The 24,741-nt window shown below is 38.0% G+C and overlaps 1 protein-coding gene across 2 annotated transcripts in view; it reads left to right on the top strand.

The window, feature by feature from the left end:
* Positions 1-2,468, top strand: part of LOC114462085 (BMP/retinoic acid-inducible neural-specific protein 3-like) — a 150,853-nt gene extending 148,385 nt beyond the window's left edge. For both annotated transcript variants that reach the window (XM_028444693.1, XM_028444692.1), the window contains one exon: positions 938-2,468. In XM_028444693.1, the coding sequence (XP_028300494.1) occupies positions 938-2,054 (1,117 nt within the window). In that variant the 3' untranslated portion in view covers positions 2,055-2,468. The remainder of the gene's footprint in view (positions 1-937) is intronic.
* The last annotated feature ends 22,273 nt before the right edge of the window (positions 2,469-24,741 follow it).

Genomic DNA, 24,741 nt, shown 5'->3' with positions numbered 1-24,741 from the left:
CAGCTACATGTTTAGCATTGAGGTGCTAACTGCTACATGTTTAGCACTGAGGTGCTAGCTGCTACATATTTAGCATTGAGGTGTTAGCTGCTACATGTTTAGCATTGAGCTCCGGTAATCTGCAAACTCTTTCTTGCACAATTTGCACACAACTGGGCGTTTTGTTTATCATCCAGTGGTTTATATGTAAAACCTTATAGTAACGCCAACGAAGCACAGCGACGACTTCTCTTCTGGTTCTCCAGTTTCTTGTGTCTTGGTCTGTGCATCAGTATTATGGGCATACCGGGAACTCTTGAAGAAACTAATGGAATCATGAACTGTGTAATTATTAAATAATGTAAAATAAATTTTACAGTTTTTGGTCATTGGTTCATTTGTTGGACACACAGATTGCTTGATATGATTGATTTGTTTATTACATTTATTATACTATCTTCAGATTGCTTATTTATTGTCTTCATATTTTCTTTCCACTGTGTTGTTTAACTTTATTCAAACTGTATTTACCTGCACCTTCTGCCCAATGCATTAATCAGCTGTTTTCTTGCTAAGCTAAGCTGTATTGGGTTTTTGTGAAATGCAAGCTCAGTTTTTGCGATGAACATATTCTAAACTTAGGATGTAGCAATGGAATAATCATTAATCGAATGTCTCAAATGAATCAAGGAGCTTTTTTTTTCTTCATAAGTGCAACGTGACTTTTTTCCAAAGTCAAGTCAAAGTCAAAAGTTTTATTTTTTTTTGCATTTGACTTAAATAACACACACACAGTTCCAATGATAAATAATGTATACGTTATACATTCATTATAAGTTATATAATTAATCAACTGTGATATTGAAGAGTATTTCCTACATGTAAGACAACAAGTGTTGTATTTCCTTTTTCATTTTACCTGCAGTGACTCTAACATGTGTTTCTGTCTCTGTTTCAGGCCTTCGAGCCACTGGTTGAACTACATCCTCTCCATCATGTACTGCAGTGAAAACAACCACATCGGCTCCTACCTGGAGGAGACCCGGAGCTGCTCATGCCCCTATGAGCACCCGCCCTGCCAGGGCGTGATCCCGTGCGCGGTGGGCGAGGGCACCTCCTGCGCCTCCTGCTCCTACGAGAACCGCTCGCGGTGCGCCACATGCAACCAAGGCTACATGCTGAGTCAGGGCTCTTGTCGCAATGAGGTGCCCGACTCCACCGACCACTACATCGGCTTCGAGACCGACCTGCAGGACCTGGAGCTGCGCTACCTGCTGCAGAAACGCGACAACCGCATCAGCATCCACGGCATCTTCGTCAGCAACGATGTCCGCCTGAACAGTTGGTTCGACCCGTCGTGGAGGAAGAGGATGCTGCTGACGCTGAAGAGTAATAAATACAAGTCCAACCACGTGCACATGCTCCTGGGGATGTCTCTGCAGATCTGCCTTACTAAGAACAGCACCCTGGACCCATTGCTGTCCGTCTACATCAATCCATTTGGAGGAAGTCACTCGGAGAGCTGGATCATGCCCATTGACCAGAACAACTACCCAGACTGGGAGAGGACTAAACTAGACCTTCCTTATGACTGTTATAACTGGACTTTAACGTTGGGCAACAAGTGGAAAACATTTTTCGAGACGGTTCATTTTTATCTTCGGAGCCGGATCAAGGGCCCGTCCGGTGTCGGCAACGGAACCGTATATTACGAACCTTTGGAGTACCTTGAGCCGGGACAGAATCTGGGCTACATGAAGATCAACAGCATTCAGGTGTATGGCTACAGCATGCACTTTGACCCGGAAGCCATCCAGGACCTGATCCTACAGCTAGACTACCCGTACACTCAGGGATCGCAGGACTCGGCCCTGCTGCAGCTGGTGGAGATACGAGACCGGGTCAACAGGCTCTCGCCGCCCGGGGCCCAAACTCTGGACCTCTTTTCTTGTCTGCTTCGGCACCGGCTCAAGCTTTCCACCACGGACGTTGCCAGGATCCAGGCGGCGCTGCTGACGTTCAGCGCCAAGCAGCCCAACTCCATGGAATACGAAACAACAAAACTGTGTAGCTAATAGGTTAGCGGGACGCTAGGTGCACAGATGGAGGCGTGGTTATCACACCATCACGAAGTCAGTTAAAGGGTACCTGTAGTGGAAATGTATATAACAAAACATGTGTTTAATGTATTACCAATAAACAAAATATGTGCACCTTTTGTTTAAAAAAAACACATTAAAAAAATATTTTAGAACAATTTTATACCTTCTGGTGAGGGCTAAAATAAAGTCAGACCAAAAATACAATTCTGGGTTAAATGTGCTGATGCAAAATGCCACACAAGCACATTTATTCACAAACAGCTGCACAAAATGTTCCACTTTAGTCTTCCTCTCCTCTGAGGGACAGCATGTGTGAGTGAGTTCTGTAGTTTGGCTTGTTTAGGGGAAGGTCTGGGTTAGGACGCACTGAGAAATCCATTTAACTGTGATTTTCATGTATTTTAATAGAAAATGTGATAAATACTGTATAAGCGATATTGTAATTTTCAATATCGTCAAAACAGAGAAGTTGATATATCTTGAATCTCGATATATTGAACAGCTCTACTTCTGGCATAAACTATGGAGAGCCGCCATTTTGGTCAGGATATGACACACTTTCGTCGATCGACCTGGCCTGTCACTTTAAATAAATGGTGCACGTCTGTTTACGTTGTGGGAAGTGTAGTTTTTCTGTTAGCTCTCAGCGCTAAGCAGCCACATGTATCCACTCCTTCAGTGATAAAAGTGCAGCATCCAGGTTGAATGTTAGGAGGAGATTAAATATCACCTACCACCAACTACCTGCTTTTTGTTTGCGGCCCCGTGGCAACTCAGCATGAAGAACCAGCCTCACAAACAGAGCTGCTTCTACCCGCCGAAACGAGCCATGGCTGAGTAGTTTGGTGTTGGAAATGCAAAAAATACAGCTAGTAACTGTGATGAAACCTGCGTGAAAGGATATCTGTTCATGGACGGGAGGATGCGCCAACAATCAGGTAAGTTCATCATTTCGCCACAAGGAAATAAGAGGGAACAATCTGGTGGGGGTGAGGTTAGTGCCATGACACCCCCCATTGCTCTGAACAAGTACGTTTACAACACCTGTGTCAAACTCAAGGCCCGGGGGCATATCTGGCCTGTTAGAGCATCCAATTTGGCCGGCAGGAAAATGTAAAAAATTACAGACGAAACATGAACCATTTTTTAAAATACCAAATGTTTCATTTGGACATGTACTGTATAAGCCCCCGGAAATAAACTAATGTACATGGCTCACAGTTTTCCACTGCTTATATCACATGATGGCAGTCATTTCTAAATGCACATTGTTGAAATTTTTTTTTTTTATTTTCCAAAATCCTGCAATTTTCCTCCAAATATTCCACAACATTTTGCCAAATGAAGTAGAAATTAGTCACAAATTCAAAGGAATTTAAATGTAGATTGTGAAGGGACAGCAGAGCTTAATTTGGGCTGGATTCTGTCAGAGCAGGATCTGACACCTCCAAGATTTTGACCGGCACTTATTTGATTGGATCCAGCACAAAAAAAAAATCCAACACATTTAGGTGTTTAATTACATTTCGAAGTATTATATTTGGACAGCTGTTTTTTTTTTTTTTTTTTGTTGAAATCACTGGAAATTTCATTGTAAACACAAAATTAAATGTAGACACAGGGCGAATGTGAGGAAGAGAAAGTTAAGTCAAGCCACGCCCCCACGCTTCGAGGGCGATTTTATTGTTTCTCTGTCAGCTCTGAAGATGGTAGAAAATGGCTAAAAAAGAGCTTTTTTAAGCCAATAAGTGAAGCTTAGCTGATGTAAATGTTGTTTCTGTGAAAATCGTGGAGAGCAGTAGCAGTTAGCTTAGCGACTAGCGGCACCTGTCCTACACCTGGACATGAGGAGAACTCTTAACAAGGCAAGCCTCGGCTGTTAAATATGTTAAAAAGTTGTGAGGATACAAAGTTCTCCATGGCTGTGTTTTTTTTTTTTTTTGATATTTTGACAAATAAAAGGTAAGCACGCATTTTCTTTTTATTTTCTGCTCTGCTGCTGATTCATTAGATGAATTATGGACTCATGTTGTGGGTGTAAAAGTTTGTAAATAATTTGTATTTGTGGGTTTTTGTGTTCTTAAAGTTTAGTGACCTTTGTGGCTAAATTAGCAGTGATTTTGTGCTGTCCTTGGTGCTGAAACATGACAGATTTTGACAGCTGTCACTCAGACGGTGAGAGACAAGCGATTGTCCGTGCTTCTTTAACGCTGATTGGTTGTTTGTGATCACGTGATATTAGTGGCACATTTAGTTAGCAAAAGGTGCTTTAAAAAATGTATTCCGTGACTTTTTTGTCTCTCTCTTAGTGCCAGAACACCTCGCGTTTGCTCCGGGAGCTGATGATTTACAAATTAAGCACTGAGGGACAGATATATGTCACTTAATGGTTGGATATTGTCGCGACCTTACATACTTAATGTCTTTTAAAATAACTCAAACTTCTTCACCTATGGGCCCAATTTGTGGCCCACTTTAGTGTAAACTGCTCTGTATTTGGTCCCTGAACTAAAAAGAGTTTGACACTCCTGGTTTACGAGCTGCGTGGAGACTTTCTGTGAAGGAATTCTGTCAGGACCGCGTCTTTTTTGAGACGTAGCTTTGGCTTTTATGACCATTAGCTTAGCCCATTAGCTTAGCCCACAGATCCGTAGCAGCTCTTTTTGAAGCGGTCCTCGTGTATCACCAAATGTAAACTTTAAGTGTGTATCTCGTATCGATTTCCTGGAGCCAACATCTGGATCACTCTGATTAGGGTCGTTATTTACGCAAAATAAATGTTTCTGTGGGGTTTTTCTCTTGTTGGTATAGCAACCATTGGCTTTACACTACACCACTGTAAAGAAGCTGTAGATGAATGAATGTGCGTCATATCCTGACCAAAATAATGTCTCTCCATAGTTTACACCCAAAGGCAGGGGTGTCAAACTCATTTTAGTTCAAATGCCAAATACGAAACAGTTTGATCTCAAGTGGGCCACAGATTTTATGCAGGAACATTAGTCATTTCAACATTATTGTGCCCCAGTTTGTACTTCTTATATATACATAAAATACAAAATATGTAAGAAACTGACAAAATCCAAGCAATACGTGATAAATATGAGTCCCAACAGGATCTTTAATTAAAATTTTCCCAGATTTTGTGACAAATTTCTATTTAATGAAGGGAAATATGTCAAAATTTGAGGAAAATTTAAGGATTTTGTAATAATTTTGATGTTTTTTTTTAACAGTTTAACATTAGAAATGAGTGCAATTGTGCAACATAAGCACCGGGAAAACTGGGAGCCTCTGCAAATATTGTTAAGTTTCATTTGCACAATGATTCTGGTTTTCTCTGTCATTGTTATTTTCTCCTGTGGGCCAATTTGGAAGCTCCAAAGAGCCAAATTCAGCCCCCGGGCCTTAAGTTTGACACATGTGCCCCAAGGTATAAAATTGTTTTAAAAAGTCCTTTTAATGTGTTTTTTTTTTTTTTTTTTTAAATAAAAAGGAGCACATATTTTGTTTATTGGTAATACATTAAACATTTTTTTGGTCAGATACATTTTCACTACAGGTACCCTTTAATTCGGACTCATCGTGAGACATTTGTGGGACACTTTCATTGCTCACATGGACCAGTGTGCTTGGAATTACTCATTGAGATTTTATGGTAAATTCCACATGAATATATTAGTGAGGATTCTCCATTATTTCCCTCATAGCTTGATTTCTATTTCTATGTAAATCCTAACGTTAACAGCTATTAATGTTGAATTACAACCACCACAAAGACGTTGTTGCCATTGTGCAGAAGATTGTAGATGCCACAAACGCTCATTTTCACCAACACACTCTGCTTCTGCTAAACAAGATACTACTACCCAAGCAATGTAACCATCTCGGACACATTTCAGTGCCAGCATGTTGTTTTCTCGTATTTTCCTCATCACATTCATTTTCCTGGTGCAAAAATAAGCACTTGTTTTAATATACTAAACATGGGATGAATTGAGAACTTTGATTTAGCTTGTCATCAAATAGGAAAAAAAAAAAAACGTTTTTTTTCTCTTGGTTTTTTAAGCTAAATCATGCATTTTTGAAGAATAAAATGACAATTAGATGCTGTATTAATTGTTCCAGATTTGCTGAAAAGCGTATGGAGTCACGGTCAATGTTAAATGTGCTTTTATTTTTATAAATGCTGTTGTTAGTGAAGCAGGAGTGCAAAAACACTGTCTACAAAATGTATGATACGATTTGTTAATACACTAAATAAATACTTTTTATGTGTGGTCTATAAATGATACAATTCTGTTCAAGGTCGTGTCCCACAAACAGTTCAGTTTTGGTATTTTTAATAAAAATGTCTGTATTTTTTTCTGTATGTGCGACTGTAGACATCAGTATGGGCACAACTTCCTGTGTGGCAGAAATTAGGAATATTCGATAATAGATATTTCTGTATTAATCTAGTAAATTGTTAAGTAGAGTTTGGTTATCTGTTTTATTACATGTGCATAGCCTATATCTCTTATTGTGAAGGGCTATTTTTTTGTATATTTTGGGGAGACACAATTTTAAACAACACATTGCAGCCATTTGCTTTTTTATACATCATTTGAGTAAAATTTAACAAACACATTAATGTTTGTAAATCACTTTTGTAAATGTGGGCCTCATGATTGACAGGCGCTGACCTGTCTGCTTTGCATGTATCCTAAAAATTTAGCTTTACAATTGGCAATCTATTTTTATATTTAACATTTAGATTTATATTTAACATTTAAATTTAGATTTGACATTTAGATTAAGATTTAACATTTATATTTAACATTTGCATTAATTTTTCTACGTTTACACATTTTTAACAGTGATATAGAACATGCTGTTTTACATATACATTTATGCCTCAAATGAAAGAAAAATGAGTTGAATGTTCAAAATATGTCAGCTAATATTTAGCCTTACATTCGGTGACCGATTTTAACATTTATACTTATATTCAACATTTACATTTAGATTTAACATTTATATTTCGCATTTATATTTATTTTTTATGTGTACGCATTTTAACAGTGATATAGAACATGCTGTTTTACGTAAATTTCTGTCTCAAATGAAAGAAAAATGAACTAAATGTTCAAAATATGTCAGCTAACATTTAGCTTTACACTTGGCGACCGATTTAGATTTAACATTTACATTTAGATTTAACATTTACATTTAGATTTAACATTTACATTATTTTTTCCACGTGTACACATTTTTAACGGTGTCGACTATGAAAAAGTACGTTTTTACATTCAGCGCCCCATAGGTACAGTATGTGTGAGGGTTGCTTGGTTTGATAATAACGTGGCTGCTCCACATATTGACAAAGGTTTGATTCTGCCCTGGCCCCAAGGGATTCTTCTGACCATGTGCGAGAGTCTACAGTTTAGTTTTTTCTAGTCGCCCCCCCACTGTCTAAAAACATGTTAGGTTAATGAACTGGTAATGTGTTTGTGTGTTGGCCCTGTAACAGACTGCTTGGCTTGTCTGTGTTGCCCTTAAACAGATGGAATGGACTCCACAACCTCCAAGAACCAAATGAACTGATCAATCATTGGACAAAAAAAGCTCTGAGACTACTGTCGCCTAAAAATGTTCCAGATCATTTCCAGTTTCTGTGATAACATCATTTAACCAAGGAGTTATCAACCTTGGGGTCGGGAGACACTGGGAGGGGGTTGCCAGATGCCTTCAAGAAACCACAAATATTTTCTGAACAATTTCAGCCCATTTATGCTTATTTTTACCCCTTTTTCATCACTTTTTCTTGCCATATTTTTGCTCTTTTTAATGTATTTTTGCTACATTAATTGCATTTCTGCACATTTTTGTCATTTATGATTTGTCATGCCCCATTATTTACCAATTTAAACCAATTGTTCCTACTTTTTAAATTACATTACCCCAATCTCACCTCCCCCCATATGGAAGAATATTTGTACCATAATCCAATTTAAAATGGATTAAAGCAAATTTTTTTTTTTTTTGTTTTTTTTTTTTCGTTTTCAGAAAATAGCTGCATTTTTTTAACTCATAAATAAAAAGAATAATAAATTATAAATGCATTATCATTATCTTCTTCAAGGTTGCTCATTTTGTAACTTAATTAAAATGATAAAGGAAATTACAATTAAGTTTTAATTTTCAAAAGATGGCCCAGCAAATAGGTACCAAAATTCAATTTGTAATGGAAAATTTGAAAATTAAAATGCATTAGCAGAAAGGCTAATGCATTCAAGGTTTTAGCTGCCTTATTTGACTCATAAATCTAAATGGTAATAAGGTATAAAATGTGCATTTTCATTTCAACACTGCTTATTTTGTGACGCACCTAAAGAAAGCAATTTTGACCCTATTTTTTTTTTTGCCTTATTTTTGCTCTTTTTATCAATCAATCAATCAATCTTTATTTGTATAGCGCCAAATCATAACCAATGGTATCTCAAGGCACTTTACAGTAGAGCAGTCTTAAGGACGGACTCTTCATTTTATGGATACACACATATGCATATATACGTATATACACATACATATGTATCCCACACCCAACATGAATTCATCATGGCGGCAAGGAAAACCTTCTGTTAAGCAGCAGGAACCTTGTGTGGATCCCATTCCTATGATGAACAGCCATCCACGTTATCTTTTTATACATTTTTGCTACATTACACCCCTTTTAATACCTTTTCTGCAATTTTTTTTTCCACTTTTAAGACATTTTCGGCACTTATAAACCCTTTTCACCACTTTTCCACCTAATGTCACATATGTTGACCTATTAATGTCACTTTTAACCTATTTTCACCATATTTCATGCTCATTTTTTTGCCAATTTAATGTCAAGAATATACTTTTTGAGCAATTAGAGCCCATTTTTGCTTATTTTTGCCAATTTTTTTTCATTTATTTGCCAATTTAAACTAATTGTTTCTACTAGGCAAGGCAAGGCAAATTTATTTATATAGCGCATTTCATACTCAAGGCAACTCAATGTGCTTTACATGATAAAACATTCAATTGTTTAAAATCAGTAAAATCAATTAAAATCATCAGTTAAATCATCATTACATCAACAACATGACAAAAAATCTCTCTCTCAATCATATGCAGTAGAGAAAAAAAGTGCCTTTAACTTTGATTTAAAAATGTTCACATGTGATGCTGACTTCAGCTCTGCTGCAGTTTGTTCCACTTCTTTGCAGCATAACAACTAAAAGCAGCATCACCATGTTTACTGTGAACTCTGGGCTCCACTATCTGACCTGTGTCCATAGATCTGAGAGACCTGCTGGGTTCATACCTGACTAACATGTCACTGATGTATTCTGGACCAAACCCATTCACAGATTTATACACCAGCAGCAGAACTTTAAAGTCTATTCTGAGGCTGACTGGGAGCCAGTGTAAAGACTTTAAAACTGGAGTAATGTGTTCTGACCTCTTTGTTCTGGTTCAGACCCGAGCTGCAGCGTTCTGAACCAGCTGTAGCTGTTTGATGCTCTTTTGGGGGATTCCTGTTAGAAGACCATTACAATAGTCCAGTCTGCTGGAGATAAAAGCATGGACCAGTTTCTCCTCTACTGTTGACACTTTGAGTCAGTTTTTTACACTCTAATTTACAACTTCGAACCAATTTCTGTTGTTTTTAAAATCCCATTTCACCACCTTTTCCACCATTTTGGTCACTTTTATACCCATTTTATTTCTCACCAGCCCCCGGTCTCTGGCACCTTTATTTTGTTGGTCGTGGGCTGAAAAGGTTGAAAACATATCACCTTCCTAATGCTTGGTAACAGCACATCTTGAGGAGGACATGCACCGAAGCATCAGCTGACTCATAAACCAAAGGTGTTAAATCTGCAAATAATTAAAAAGCTGTTGTTTGTGGTGTGAAATGTTTATAAAAAATATTGAAATTCATGATCAAAATATCAAGGAAAAAGCAGAAACTTAGATATTAAATAACGTGAATAAGATGGAAAAGGGAATTCATTTTAGCAAAACTTAACACGATTAGAGTAAAAATAACATGGTTAAAAAAGATGTTTCAGTTTTGATAAACACTTGTTTGGCAAACTTTATTCAGCTCGAGGAGGAAATTATTTTAGTTTTTCATTTTGTTTCTGACGGAACGATGTTTCAGGGCAGAATAAAAGGCACAACATCAAAGGCCACTATTTCAGGTGTTTCTGACTGGTTTTGTAGTCGACTGTAAATTGAAAAGCTTTATGTCTCAATCCAAGCCATTGGAATAAAATAATCACAATGGAGGTGTAAGATTTTGCTTACAGCCACCATTTCACTACGCGCAGCTATTCTCTCCACAGCCTCAGATGTTTAGGCCTTTCATGATGAAAGCATATCAGGGTGGAAGTGAAGGTTCAGATCGCCCAGAGTGTTTCCTTATGAAATGTTACGACACCAGTGATGTTAGAAACATGTAAATTGATCAGGGATGTGAGGATCGCTAAACTGACAGATCAAAAAAAAAGAAAGAAATTGTTGCTGATGTTGCATCAGAATGCAAAAATAACATGTTGCAAAAGTGGCTTTTTTTTCAGTGTAAAACAAACATTACAGACCAAAAAAAAAAAAAAAAAAACAGACAAAGAACAAAATTTGTAGCAATGCTCAGTGTTGGGGAGTAACGGATAATCACATTACAAATTATGTGTAACTGTAATCCATCATAGTTACAATTTAAATTGTTGATAATCGGATTACAGGTACAATGGTGAAATCAATGGATTGCAAAACATTACATCTCTGTTTCACAGGTTTATTCACTCTCAACATGGCAACGCGATGTAATTCCCAGAAGCCAAAACGTAAATATGATAAAAACAAAACCTGTCTGCATCAGTCGTTCAATCCCAATGATGTCGTAGAACGAGCAGCGGGAGATAAACGTGGAACAGGAGGCAGAGAGAAAATAAAATATATCAATATTAGTTATTATTGTGAAGTGTAATATCATTATCAGCATCGAGGATGTTTCATTTACAACATTTCTCTTCATTGTTTTCAATGATAGCTTCATTCCTACACTTAAAAAATCAATTTCAATGTGGAAGTAATCCAAGTAATCAGATTACGCTGCTCAGATTGAGTAATGTAAGGGGTTGCGTTGCAAATTACATTTTTGGGCATTTAATATGTAATTTGTAATGGATTACATTTTGAAAGCAACCTTCTCAAGACAGGCAATGCTTGACTTGGTTCTCAAACTGGACCTTAAAGCTGCAGTATGTAATAAAATATATACATTATATTGTAATGTAAAGTGTTCTGAGAGGACTCTGGACCTCTGCTCTTTTTCTTGGCTCTGTATTCGAGCTTTAGGAATCCAGGAGCGTGACGCAACAGAGACTCAAAGCAGACGTCTGTGACCACGTGTTCTCTGCCTCATGTACTGGTTTCAGAGGTGGCAAAGAGTGACAACAGATGGGATAAATCATGTGTAAACCTAAAAGAAAGTAATGTACAGTCTGAATGTGGAGTGGTGTGGGTCTGCTCTGGCCTGCAGCTTGGATCACTGCAGCCGCATGTGAGCTTTGTCGTAACTAGAGAGCGTCACGAGCGTTCATGTCAAGATAAAGCCCTTACATTTGTGTCACTCGTCGCTCCACAGTCGTGCATGGTCACGAGGATACAGGTGAATTTGAAAAAAAGAGAGGAGGGGGGAGCGTGGTTAATTCCATACAAGTCTCACAATTCTACATACTGCAGCTTTAATGCCTAATATGCTTTGAAATGCCAGTCCTGGAGAGCTGAAGTCCTGCATGTTTTAAACACCGTCACACAAATGATGACTCATCAACCCATGCTGTGGGGTTTTTTTTTATTATTTCTATTTTGCAGTTTTAACATGTTCCCTCTCTGCGCGGTAACCAAACGTGTTGGTAAAATTGCTCTTTATAGTTCACCACACAAGCTACAATCACACTCAGTTCACAACATGACCCCTGTGATCACAGCATATTTATTATAACGCCTAATGCTTTAATGGTGGCACTAAAGTGTGGTGTTAGAAGGTAAAAGGAAAAGATCAATGTCGACTGCACTAAAGGTGTTGGACGGACGTGACGATGATTGCATTCATTCAGCTTCACATCCTGAGGATCAACTGAAGGCAGAATCACTTTCTGTATCAATATTAGACATGCACAGCGTATGGTGGTAAAAACCAAAAGATGAATATTCAAGTAAGAAAAATAACCCATATCCATACATTAACAGATACAATTATGTTGTTCGAAGCAATCAAACATAATCATTGTCTTTCAAACCTTATCAATCCAATGCATTAACAGAAAAGCTAATGCATTTCTAGCTGCCTTTTTTGACTCATAAATGAAAATGGAAATAAGGTATCAAATGTGCATTTTCATTTTCTTCTTCAACACTGCTCATTTTGTGACACAACTAAAGAAAGCAATTTTGACCCTATTTTTTTGCCTTATTTTTCTCTTTTAATACATTTTTGCTACATTACACCCCTTTTAATGCCTTTTCTGGCACTTATAACCCCTTTTCACCACTTTTCCACCTAATGTCACATATGTTGACCTATTATTGTCACTTTTAACCTCTTTTCACCATATTCCATGCTCATTTTTTTGCCAATTTAATGTCAAGAATATACTTTTTGAGCAATTAGAGCCCTTTTTTGCTTATTTTTACCCATTTTTTTTCATTTATTTAAAAATAACCTATATCCATACATTAACAAATACAATTATGTTGTTAGAAGCAGTGAATCTGACTTTCAAACAATCAAACAATCATTGTCTTTCAAACATTATGGACAATAACAATCCAAATCCACTTACAAGTGACAATAATCCAAAAGATTGTCATAATTAGACGTCATTCTTTTACATTTTGCATGGAAATGTGGATCAGTTTATGCAAAAGCATTGGTTGCAACTTGTAGCGTCACTTTTAGATCTTTGGACGTCGGCTTTTCCTAACGTGAAGCAGAATTTACAAAGTGTTGGACTGTTCGAGATTAAAATCATTTTACTTTGAGAATAAAGTTGCAATTTTAAGAGAATAAAGCCATATTTCAATAAAATCGTAATTTTACGAGATTAAAGTCATAATATTTCAAGATTGAAGTTGTAATATTATGAGAATAAAATTGAAATACAAACAGGATGATGTGTGTGTTGTTGTTTAGAATGATTATAGATTACATTTTCATCCTCGCTCACTCGTCACTTTAAGGATTTGCAAAGGTTTGCGTTTGTTCCGAGGTTATTTGGAGCAAAAAGCTTCTTTTATTGTGGAGGAGGAAGTTGATGGAAGTGGTTGATTTAAGGGTTATTGGCTTTAGTTGTGTTGACTTTAACAGGGCAATATACCATTACGAGACACAGCTTTATTCTCATAAAATTATGACTCTTCTCAAAATATTACGACTTTAATCTAATAAAATTATGACTTTAATTTCTTTGTATTTTCATGTGGCCCTAATACCGTTGTTGTAGTTTCGTAACCTATTCGCACTGTAGCATTTTAGCTAATGGACGCCAATGTAAATCTGGGACTTCACCAACAAATGTAGCAAAGTTTAAAGTCAACCCATGGTCTACATATGTTGATGGTTGTTTATTTATCTTTGGTAAGAGAAAAAACATGTATTTTATTGGAAACAATGTAAAAAAAAACTAAAAATGTTATACAATTTCTTGGATTTATGACTATTTTTGGTCTCATTAGCAGATTTGATTTCTCTGTTGAGTCTTTTTTTGCGTTATAACGTCTAACTTTGATGCAAAATCATGTTGAAAATGATGAATCGACCCTGTTTACATAAAACACTGAGAATGGATGGATATATTTTCCTTATATTTTTTTATATTTTTTAGAATTGCTGATATTGGGATTGAACCCAACAAACACAATAACAGATTGTTGACCTGCAACCAACCAATAATACGCACGTTGTGCACTAGCTAAAATATTAATGAGTAATGCAGTTTTTTTCAACCTTGGGGTCAGGACCCCATGTGGGGCCGCCTGGAGTTTAAATGGGGTCGCCTGAAACGTCTAGTAATTGATTGCAAAACAAAACAATTACTGATTAGGAATACATTTTAGATTTTTTCGTTATTATTTTGTTTGAAATTGAAACACACAACCTTAAACAACATGGTTGAATGGGTGAACAGACCGGTGTCCGTGTTGACGGCCTTACGTCATCGTCAACAAAGACTCTGATTGGCCTTCGTCATGCGAAACAGTCGCAGGAGTTCAATATTTTAAACTCGAGCAAATGTGCGAATATGACGAAAAAGCGGGCGCGTGCTCGCATGGCCAACGCTGTTGATGCGCGGATCGGAACGCACCGCCACACAGGAAAGATTTTGCCTCTGGGACGCATCTATTCATTGACTTTGTATGTAATCTGGACGCACACACATTTTGTGAAGCATCAGGTGTGAACGTAGCAAAAGAAAGGAGCAAATCACCCTCTAACTAAAGATTGAGGGAATCATAAAAAAAATTAAAAAAACACGTGTATGAAGCCTATATAGCATGTTTATGAAGTTTAAAGCACAGAAAAGTCGATTTAGCTTAACATGGGCCCTTGGGTTATTAAGTCCTATACAATTTAATGCATTAAAAACAAGGAAGTCTCTGTGTTGTCATGGCTGCTTTGGATTAAACAAAGCTAATAACACACATGTCTGCTGGAGCATTTTAAATCCCAGTTATGAAAGGCATTTTAAACCTCTGATGTGCAAACTGAGTAATTTCTGCTCATGTCTTTCATAAGTGTGACAGTGGCATTAAAATGCAGCCCTGGTAGTTTCATCAGCTCAACCACTTTCATTCTCCAAGAGCAGCGAAAGGAAACATGAGGCTTTAAAGTGAAAACACGCTCATCCAAATATGCTAACCTCATTTCTTCAGAGAATGAAACATGTCTCTTTTTGTTCGTGCTCTGTTATCCTACGCTCTTTGAACATCACAGCTTGCCCTCTTGCCCGACCTACTTATGCATGCCAGGGAAGAAAAAAAATTATTATTTTGCGTCCATTTCTATTCCAATTGCTTGTGATAGCAGGAGTGCCGTGGTTTCCTCTGGGGCCGACGGATGCTTATTCGGAGAAAAAAACGCCCAGATGTGCGTAGAGGTTGCCAACCTCAATTTTTGATGCTGTAGCTCATTTTGTGCGTCTTCCTCCAGAGTCCCGACGGAGGCCTTCCTACGCTGGGCAGCCAATTATCAGTCCTTTACTGCACCTGCTCTTTACTGCACTGTCTGTGTGTGTGTGTGTGTGTGTGTGTGTGTGTGTGTGTGTGTGTGTGTGTGTGTGTGTGTGTGTCAACGCCACAGAAACATTCACAGTATTTCTAGTCTTCCAATGAGATGAGGCAAAAGTAACATAAGAAAATCATTCACTAGTAATTTGGATTGTGGGAAGAATTCTAAGTCCCTAGAAAAGACAATGACCCAAAAAATAATGTAATAAAACACGAAATGTAATAACTGGAAATAATGTAACAAGATGTTGAGCTTGAAACGTAAAAAAAAAACTTGTTACATTTTGAGTTTGTTATTCCACAATGGAGTTGGCAACTTTTTTAATATGATTATAATATTACATCATAGAGTCAGTGATTAAATTATTTATGAATTAAAAGGCTCATTGCTTCAATGTAGAGAGTAGTATCATACACAAATAAATATGTGTACGTGTGTATTTATTATTATTATTAATATTATTATTATTATCCATACATCCATTTTCAGACCCGCGTTGTCCTATTTCAGGGTCGCACGCAGGGATTATTATAATTATATTTATACTTATTATTAATAAGAAGAAGAAGAAGAAGAAGAAGAAGAAGAAGAAGAAGAAGAAGAAGAAGAAGAAGAAGAAGAAGAAGAAGAAGAAGAAGAAGAAGAAGAAGAAGAAGAAGAAGAAGAAGAAGAAGAAGAAGAAGAAGAAGAAGAAGAAGAAGAAGAAGAAGAAGAAGAAGAAGAAGAAGAAGAAGAAGAAGAATAATAATAATAATAATAATAATAAAGCATTTTGGAGATTTGGGTTGATTTTTTCCCCTTATCTTTATATATTTACATACATATATATATATATATATATATATATAAAAAAAAAAAAGGCTAAAAGTTTTTACGTTTTGGGCTCAGCATCTTATTATATTATTGACCAGTTATTACATTTCCAGTGTTGTTACATTTTGGGTCATTGTTACATATCGGGCTGTAAGAACACGCATAGGGAGAACCTGCATACTCCTTAAAGACAGGTCTATGAATAAAACCATGCAAAAATCCAGTAAGAAAAATGTCAACTAATGATTGTTAATCAAATATCTGAATTCGTTATTCCACCGTCTGTGCACCATGTTAATGATGTCAGAGCTGTTTTTGAACAAAAAAACATGGCCAACGCACAGAAAGTGTCTCTAGAATCAGAATCAGAATGCTTTGTTTGCCAGATACAGTTTAGAACAATACTAGGATTTTGACTTGGTAGTTGCAGTGAAAGAACACACTTCAACACACCATCAACAGCCATTTGTGGTGCCCACTCTACCGGAGAACTACGTTTCTAACACTGGATATCCACTGGTGGCGTAACTACTCCGTAACGTCTCCGCTGCGTAATCCGCTGTCAATCAATTCCCGAGTCGATATCCTGAGCTCAAGTGCAGTTTTTTCGCACTTTCCCGATTCCAAGAGCAATCGAATGTAGCATTAAACCATGTTAGAAAAACTGGAAATTACGTTTCAACCTCTAAAAACTTATTTTGAGGGGGTGGAGCTGCTGTAACTGGGTGTGTCTTAACTACTCTAGGATCAAATCCCATAATCAAGGCAATGCATTTCCCCCTAGTGGCAGGTCATCAAAACCCTGGGGGTGTACTTTCAATTGGGGCTTCAACCTGGGGCTTTTGAATCAGCAATAAAGGTATTTTTGTTTTTGATTTTCATGAAAGCACAACAGGAGCAGTAATGGTAGATAAAAAAAAACAACCAATATTCTGCAAAAGTGTTTTATGACAGCATTTTCTAATTCCAAGGTGTGTCATCAGTGTGAGCTGGCTTTCTAAACATACCAGAGCAACAACAACACAAAACAAAAACAGGGTTTCCGTTCCGCTCTAATTTAAACCCAATCAATACAAACCTCTTTCTTTTCACCAGAAACCTATTTCCTGTTTGTTTGCTCTCTGCTCACTTTATTTGCTCTCCTTCACCCTCAGCACAGATGAGCTCAACCGCACATCTGGTTTAACACTTTTTCACAACACTACAAGCAAAAAAAAAAAGTTTTAAAAACACTCACATTAAAAAAAATGAATAACTTTTCTACACCACATAGTAAGGTCATCTGATGTAATTTGGTTTATTTCACATGTGTCAAATTCAAGGCCCGGGGACCAAATCTGGCCTTTTTGAGCAGTGTTTCTCAACCGGTGGGTCCCAGACCTGTATTGGGTCGGTCGAATACAAGCCGGTAAAAAATAAATACTTATTGTCTCTCATGTTAGAATTGTCTTTTGTCTTGAAATAAACTTTTCTTTTGACAGGCATGCTGTGAAATGCATGTTGCACAGAAAAATATATAGATTTATGTTAAAAAAAAACCACATTATATAAATGTGTTTTCAACAGCTATTTCAACTAAATTTGGTTGGTTGAATTCTCAAAAAAAAAAAAAAAAGTCGCGATTTACTGAAAGTAGCAAAATGGGTGTCCTCGGGTGAGACCAGTTGAGAACCCCTTGAGAAAGTAAAAATAACAGAAAAACATGAAACATTTTGTATATTACCAACCAATTCAGTTGTAGATATCTCAGCTTCTCCAAATACAAAAAATCAATTAAAATCCACAGGATTTGCAGAGCTCAGTTTTCCAGTTCTTATATCACATGATGGCGGTCATTTTTTATTTTTCTGAAATTGTTGAAAGAACTCTAAATTTTCACAAATCTAGCAGAAAATCCTCTATTTTTTTCTGCAAAATCTCACAAAACTCCCTAAATCAGGTAAATTTAAGTAAAGATTCTGCAAGGACTGATAATAAACGTCATCATTTGGTTTTGGGCCCTCCCACAGCACAGAAACAGCTCTGATCAGAGTCACCAGTGACCTGCTGATGGCTTCTGATTCCGGTTCCACATCCCTCCTCATTCTTCTCAACCTCTCTTCTGCATTTGACACTGTAGACCACCACATCCTCCTGCACCGACTCCAGCACTACACAGGTCGCTCTGGCCCCACCCTTCAATGGTTTCACTCCTACCTCACTGACAGAACCGAGTATGTAGCTCTGGAGGATGCAAAATCCAGACCTCACACTGTCCCCTGTGGGGTCCCTCAGGGCTCCGTACTCGGTCCAACCCTCTTCATCATTTACATGCTCCCCCTGGGTCGTGTTGTCAGCAATCATGGAATTAATTTCTAATGGTATGCTGACGACACACAACTCTATCTTCAAGTCACTCCCTCCTGCTCCCCCTCTGCGGGCACACCTGCCCGCCTCAGCTCCTGCCTGGAGGAGATAGGTGCGTGGATTAGTCAAAAGTTCCTGCAGCTAAATGGCTCAAGCAGAAGCCATTCAAATTGGAACCTCTGTTTTATTCTTTGGACACACCCATCACCCTCTCTCCCTCTGTCACAAACCTGAGAGTTAAATTTGATCCCCACCTTTCCTTCGACAGTCATCTCATCTCCATCGGCAAAACTGCATTCTTTCACCTCCGTAACATTTCCAAACTGCGCCCCTCCCTCTCCCTTCTTGCTGCAGAGAAGCTTGTCCATGCCTTTGTCTCCTCCAGGCTAGACTACTAAAATGCACTTCTCATCAGGATCCCTGGCAGGAGCCTCCAAAAGCTCCAGTATGTTCAGAACAGTGCTGCCAGGGTCCTGATGAGGGTGTGAAAACATGAGCACATCACCCCCATCCTTCGTACACTGTACTGGCTCCCCATTCAGTCCCACATAGAATATAAGATCCTCCTGCAGACCCATCACAGTCTGCACGATGTGGCCCTCACTTACCTCACTGATCCGCTCACACCACACACCTCAACCAGGACACGGTCAGGCCAACAGCACCGTCTGGTCACGCCCAGGATACAGCTCAAAACAATGGGCGACAGGACCTTTGAAAGCGCTGCCCCCCGCCTGTGGAACACCCTCACAGACCACCTCAGGGCCCCGCAGGCAGTGGACGCATTTAAGAAAGGACTTAAAACATACCTTTTTACACAAGCTTCTTTTAACAGCTAATGCTTGTTTTTTGTAATATATGTTGTGTAGTATTGTTTTAATTCTGTCGTCCAGAATAGCTTAAGGTCAAACTGGTCCATATTTGGCCCCTTGACTAAAATGTGTTTGACACCCCTGGTCTATTTACACAAAGTCATTGCAGAGTCATAAAACAACAGTCAAACCAGTGGTCCTCAAATGACTCCAAACACACACACACACACATAAATGCTTTTTTTCTTTTTAACTTGAGGCCTAAATCACTATAATCCTCCTGGCTGATCAGAAAAACGATGTGATGAGTGCTTTCTTGGATGCAAATGAGTTGAACTGTTTTTTGTTCTGGCTGCATGAGACGCAGGAGACTGGATGTCGAGGGAGATAAGGAAACAAGTTGTCAGTATGAGGAGCGGCACCAAGATGAACTGATTGGAGACTAGATTGGGAGTAAAAATCAAGTACATAAGTAGCTGTTTTTTACTGTCTGCAAGAAGACAAACCTAAAGTGCACAAATTCATAATCTATCCGTCCAAAATCTTTAATAATGTCCACAACTTTTTCTAGTCCAGGATGAAAATGTCCTCGTAAAAGAGGCCTTGTGGCGTTTTGCAGTAAAACTCTATTATCTTTATTACTGTCTTGGCAATGGGAGCTTCACATTTTCAATTTTAACTTCAATAAATCTTATTGACTTTTATTTAAATGGTATTCAATCTGCAATGGCGATGGTCTGGGAGAGGATTTCACAGAAACCCTAAACTGGCAGCTTTTTCTGATACATTGATCAAAGAATGTAGATCCCAGGCTACAAACAGACAATAATCATATTTTTAAAGGACTTTTATCGAGTTTGGCTGTCTTGTCTAATAAAAAACAAACAAGCTGAAGAAAACATGGCGAGCTATTAATGCCTCTTGCTAACTGAATGTGGTTTTACTGGCAAACAGTTGCATTGCAAGATTGTTTGAATATCTTGATTGCAGAGAACATAAATGTAATTTCCAAAAACTTAAACTTATAACTTAGGTTACTATACATAAGTCATAAATCTTTTCTGCCCAACTTTTTTTTAAAGTTTATGGCCCAAATTTCCAAGTTTGAGAGGGTTTTAAATCTGCTCTTTGCAGACGATGTAATAATAATAATAATAATAATAATAATAATAATAATAATAATAATAATAATAATAATAATAATAATAATAATAATAATAATACATCAATTTTATATCGCACTTCTTGGCCCCTCCAACCACCACCATCACTCACTCACTCACTCACTAGGCAATGTGGATGAAGTGCCTTGCCCAAGGACACAATAACAGATACCACTGGAGCGACTGTCCCCCACTGTGGCACCTGGAATTCTCAGTGGTCTCCATCCAACTACTAACCAAGCCCAGACGTGCTTAGCTTCAGAGATCTGAAGATCGAGCAATGACAGGCTGGTGTGGTTCTGATGACTTCATGATTCACTAAAGAATTTAAATAAATTCTGGTTCTTGATCTGTCAGTCAATGACTCATCAATAAGACTCCCTTACTTACTAACTTACTTACCATGAACTTTTATACAATTGGACCAAAAAGATGTATGGCTTATTTATAGTAACTTTAAGTTTTTAGATATCCAATTTACATTCTATAAAATCAAGATATTGATTAGCTGTAGTGAACTTAATTTTCAAGGTCTATCAAAATATCACATAAACTACAGGTTTTGTTGGATTTTTTTTCATTAAAAGAAGGTAGAAGGTGTTGTGACACAATCCGTGATCCGACAAAATGGTGAATCTGGCCGCCCATGTGGAGCCACCATCAAACGTCACTGCCAGTGACCAATGGCCACTGAAAAGGGTGCTAACAACATGGCGGCGAGCACGAGTGACAAAATGGCAGGTTCAACCCTCTTATTATCCTGAAATACTTCCCAACACAATGTATCCTTAGGGTCAGTCTGACCCCAGGAATATTTGCCTCCAGAAAATTATTTTCAGAAAATTGTTGACCAAGTTCTTGTGTCAGGCACTTTCTTTATTTGTTGAATACATAAAAAAAAAAAAAAACCCTTCATAATGCAACATTGACCTGTTCTCTAGCGCCACCATCAGGACAAACTTCTAAATTAGAATAAATTTATCTTGAATAGTTTTCATCCAAATCTTCTCAATTTTACTGACAATATTAATGACTACCAAAGTATGAGCCCTATTGGTTGTGGTGATGATATGACTTTTCCTGCAGCGCCACCATCAGGTCAAACTTTCGATTTTAGAGTTAGTGTTTCTTGAAAATCTTTCATCCAAAAATTTTCTAATTTGGGGTGCACATTCATGAGTCTCAAAGAATGAACCATATTGATTGACAACTTTCATAAACATATTTATTTACTACTGTAAAATCAGGGTCCTCCTCTATACATTCCTTTGTCTCAGACACATTCTCCTCTGTGTCACTTTCACTGTGAAAGAGCTGTTATAAAATGGAGGTATTCTACTGGCACAAAGTTGCAGTGCAAGACTGTTTCAATACCTCGATTTTATAGAACGTAAATTTAATTTCTAAAAACTGAAAGTTATAACTTGAGTTCAGCGATAAATCTTTTCTGCCCAAGAATCTTAAAGTTAATGGCCCAGATTTCCAAGTTTGGGAAGGATATGAATATATGCTCTTTGCAGACGATGTAGTTCTAATAACTTCATGATTCACTAAAAAAAAAAAAAAATGCATTAAGGGAAAGGTTTAATTAACTCCTGGTAGCTCTAAAAAGAACTTTTAAAGTAAAAACTTAACAGAACCTCTAGTATTATACACTATATTTTGATAGAGCTTGAAATTTATGTTCACTGCAGGTAGTAATTTATCCTTTAACATTTCAAAGTTGAAGGCCATGGTTTTTATCTTGGAAACGTTGAGGTATCAACGGATCAAGAAGCAGAATTCCTGGGTCTGTGGCTAGAGAGCTGAGCTATAGGGCAATGGTTCTTCATTTTCCAACCTACTGTATATATGGTCCGACCTTCACCCGAGGTCATGGAACAGGATTGTGGTACAAGCAGCAGAAATGAGCTTTCTGCTTCAAGCTGTGCTAAGCCTCCCAAAGCTGTGGTGAGGAGAATACAGAGACTCCTGACAATGATAATTAATATCATACGAAACAGAATACATGTGTATGATACAGGTGCTAATAGCCATGTGCAGTTATGGCCATTTAGGGTAAAGGCGGAGCCCTCGGAAGATGCTACATTCAAAATCATGCCAGCTTTTGGGAGTTACCAATTAGGGCCAATAATATCACATGAACAAACAACCAGTTAACCTAAATGTTTAACTAAGGAATTCTGAATCAGCATTAAAGAAGCATTACGGAGTGCATTAATCTCTCTTCAAATCTGTCATGTTTCAGCACCAAGGACAGCGCAAAATCACCGCTAATTTAGCCACAAAGATCACTAAACTTTCAGAACACAAAAACCCACAAATACAAAATATTTACAAACTTTTACACCCATAAGGTCAAAATTCTTCTAATGAATCAGCAGCACAGCAGAAAATGAAACCATAATGTGCTTAATTCTTCATTGTCAAAACAGCCAAAAAAACAGCCATAGAGCCCTTTATTCCACAGCCGAGGCCTGCCTTGTCTTCCATAAACCTAGAGCAGCAGCTCATCTTAGCTTTAAACTGAACCTCTGTCTTAATGTCCATAGCAGAACATTGACCATCATCTCCTTCTCTTCTCTCTGTCCCTGTGTCCTCCTCATGTCTCCTGGATAGTTCTCCTCCTGTGTCCTGTCTGTTGGAGGCAGCATTAGCATTGTTGCTACAGGTGCTGCTATACTCTTTTTCATGATTTCCACAGAAACAACCTTGGATTTCTTTACCTCAGGTTTAGCTTCACTCAATGGCTTAAAAAGCTCTTTAAATCCAACTGCCTTTTTTTTATAGCCATTTTCTACCATCTTCCAAGCTGATGAGGCACAATTTTTGCGCAACATTACACTTTAGACGTTTGCGTGGAGGCGTGGCCTGACTTTCCCCTCTCTTCCTCCTGCAGAATCTGTCCCAAATTAAGCTCTGATTAAACTGCATTATAAGTATGTAATGAGTATGTCTGCAAGTATTTTAATGTTCGTAAATAGCAGATGAGCGTAAGTCTGAAACATGAAGAGACAAACAGTGCTTTGGTTGCTTTATTTGCTCGAATAAAGTCAAATTCCAATGATTATTTTAGACTTACTGTAAATATTAAAAACATTGTCACCATCATGTGTTGCTGTTTCACACTAACATGCTTCCAATTTGAAATAATCAAAACAGTCTTTACTCAGCTTTGTTGCTGTTGATGTAAGAATGTGTATGTCTGAATAATTACTATCATATGATACAGTTGCTATGGCTATTTGTGCACTTATTTCCAGTTTTGTTCCCTGTAATACTGCATAGAGATTGTGGAACAGAATGCTCCGAGCTACTGCAGTTGTGAGTCGTACATCCTTATGATTATGTTTGCGGCACTAAAGTAGGAAACTGTCACAGCCTCCAAACAATATGAATGCATGTGGTTTGTCATCTGTGCCCGGGCCGTTTCTCAGGGGTATTTTCCCCATTTATGGAAGATTTATGCACTCCTTCAGTGTCCGTTCCTCTCTCTCTTTTCCTCACCCTTCTCCTGCTCTTTTCTATTTCTTTAATATATGTCCTGACTTGCGGGCACTTCCTCATTATTCCTATCGTGATATCTGCCACTGTTAATGAGTGGAGGGACTGGAGCTGCCGGGGTTTGAGCACGTGGTGGATTAATGCAGGTGCTGCAGAAAGTGTGTTTGGGAACAGTGGGTGCTCTCACACTTCATTATTGGGGGGGGGTATATGACATTTTAAGGCTGTGAAACGCCAGGCTAATGATGCTCCACAGTAAACACTAGAGACTGTGTGCCTTGCCACACCTGAAAAGGTTCCTCTAATAGCGAAGCATGCCAACATAGTGACAGGTCCACTTGTTCTGCACCCTTTTTATGTTTTACCCAGGTCTCTTTCTGCTAATAACAATCAATTTTTAATAACACAAGTTGAATATAACAGCACGACAACAGGACTAAACGTGTGCGTCAGATTCAGGGAGTCACTTCTGTGTCTTTTTAAAATGCTCGGCGGTGTAACTTGTGTCAAATGGACCGACTAAAATATTCCCACATTTGGAATTCACTCGGTCTCCTGAGATTTTATCGAGTCAGTTCCTCGTCGGACGACATCATTAAGGTTTCCTGCCCGACAAGCGTGTGGATGGGAGTCAAAAGAGGACAGAATCATGTGCTGAGATGACACCCAAAGGCTTTCTTTCTCTACATCACAGACATCAGGTGTTT

The sequence above is a fragment of the Gouania willdenowi genome, chromosome 4 (assembly GCF_900634775.1).
Source record: "Gouania willdenowi chromosome 4, fGouWil2.1, whole genome shotgun sequence".
Taxonomy (NCBI): Eukaryota; Metazoa; Chordata; class Actinopteri; order Blenniiformes; family Gobiesocidae; genus Gouania; species Gouania willdenowi.
This window is presented reverse-complemented; position numbering and strand designations above follow the sequence as displayed.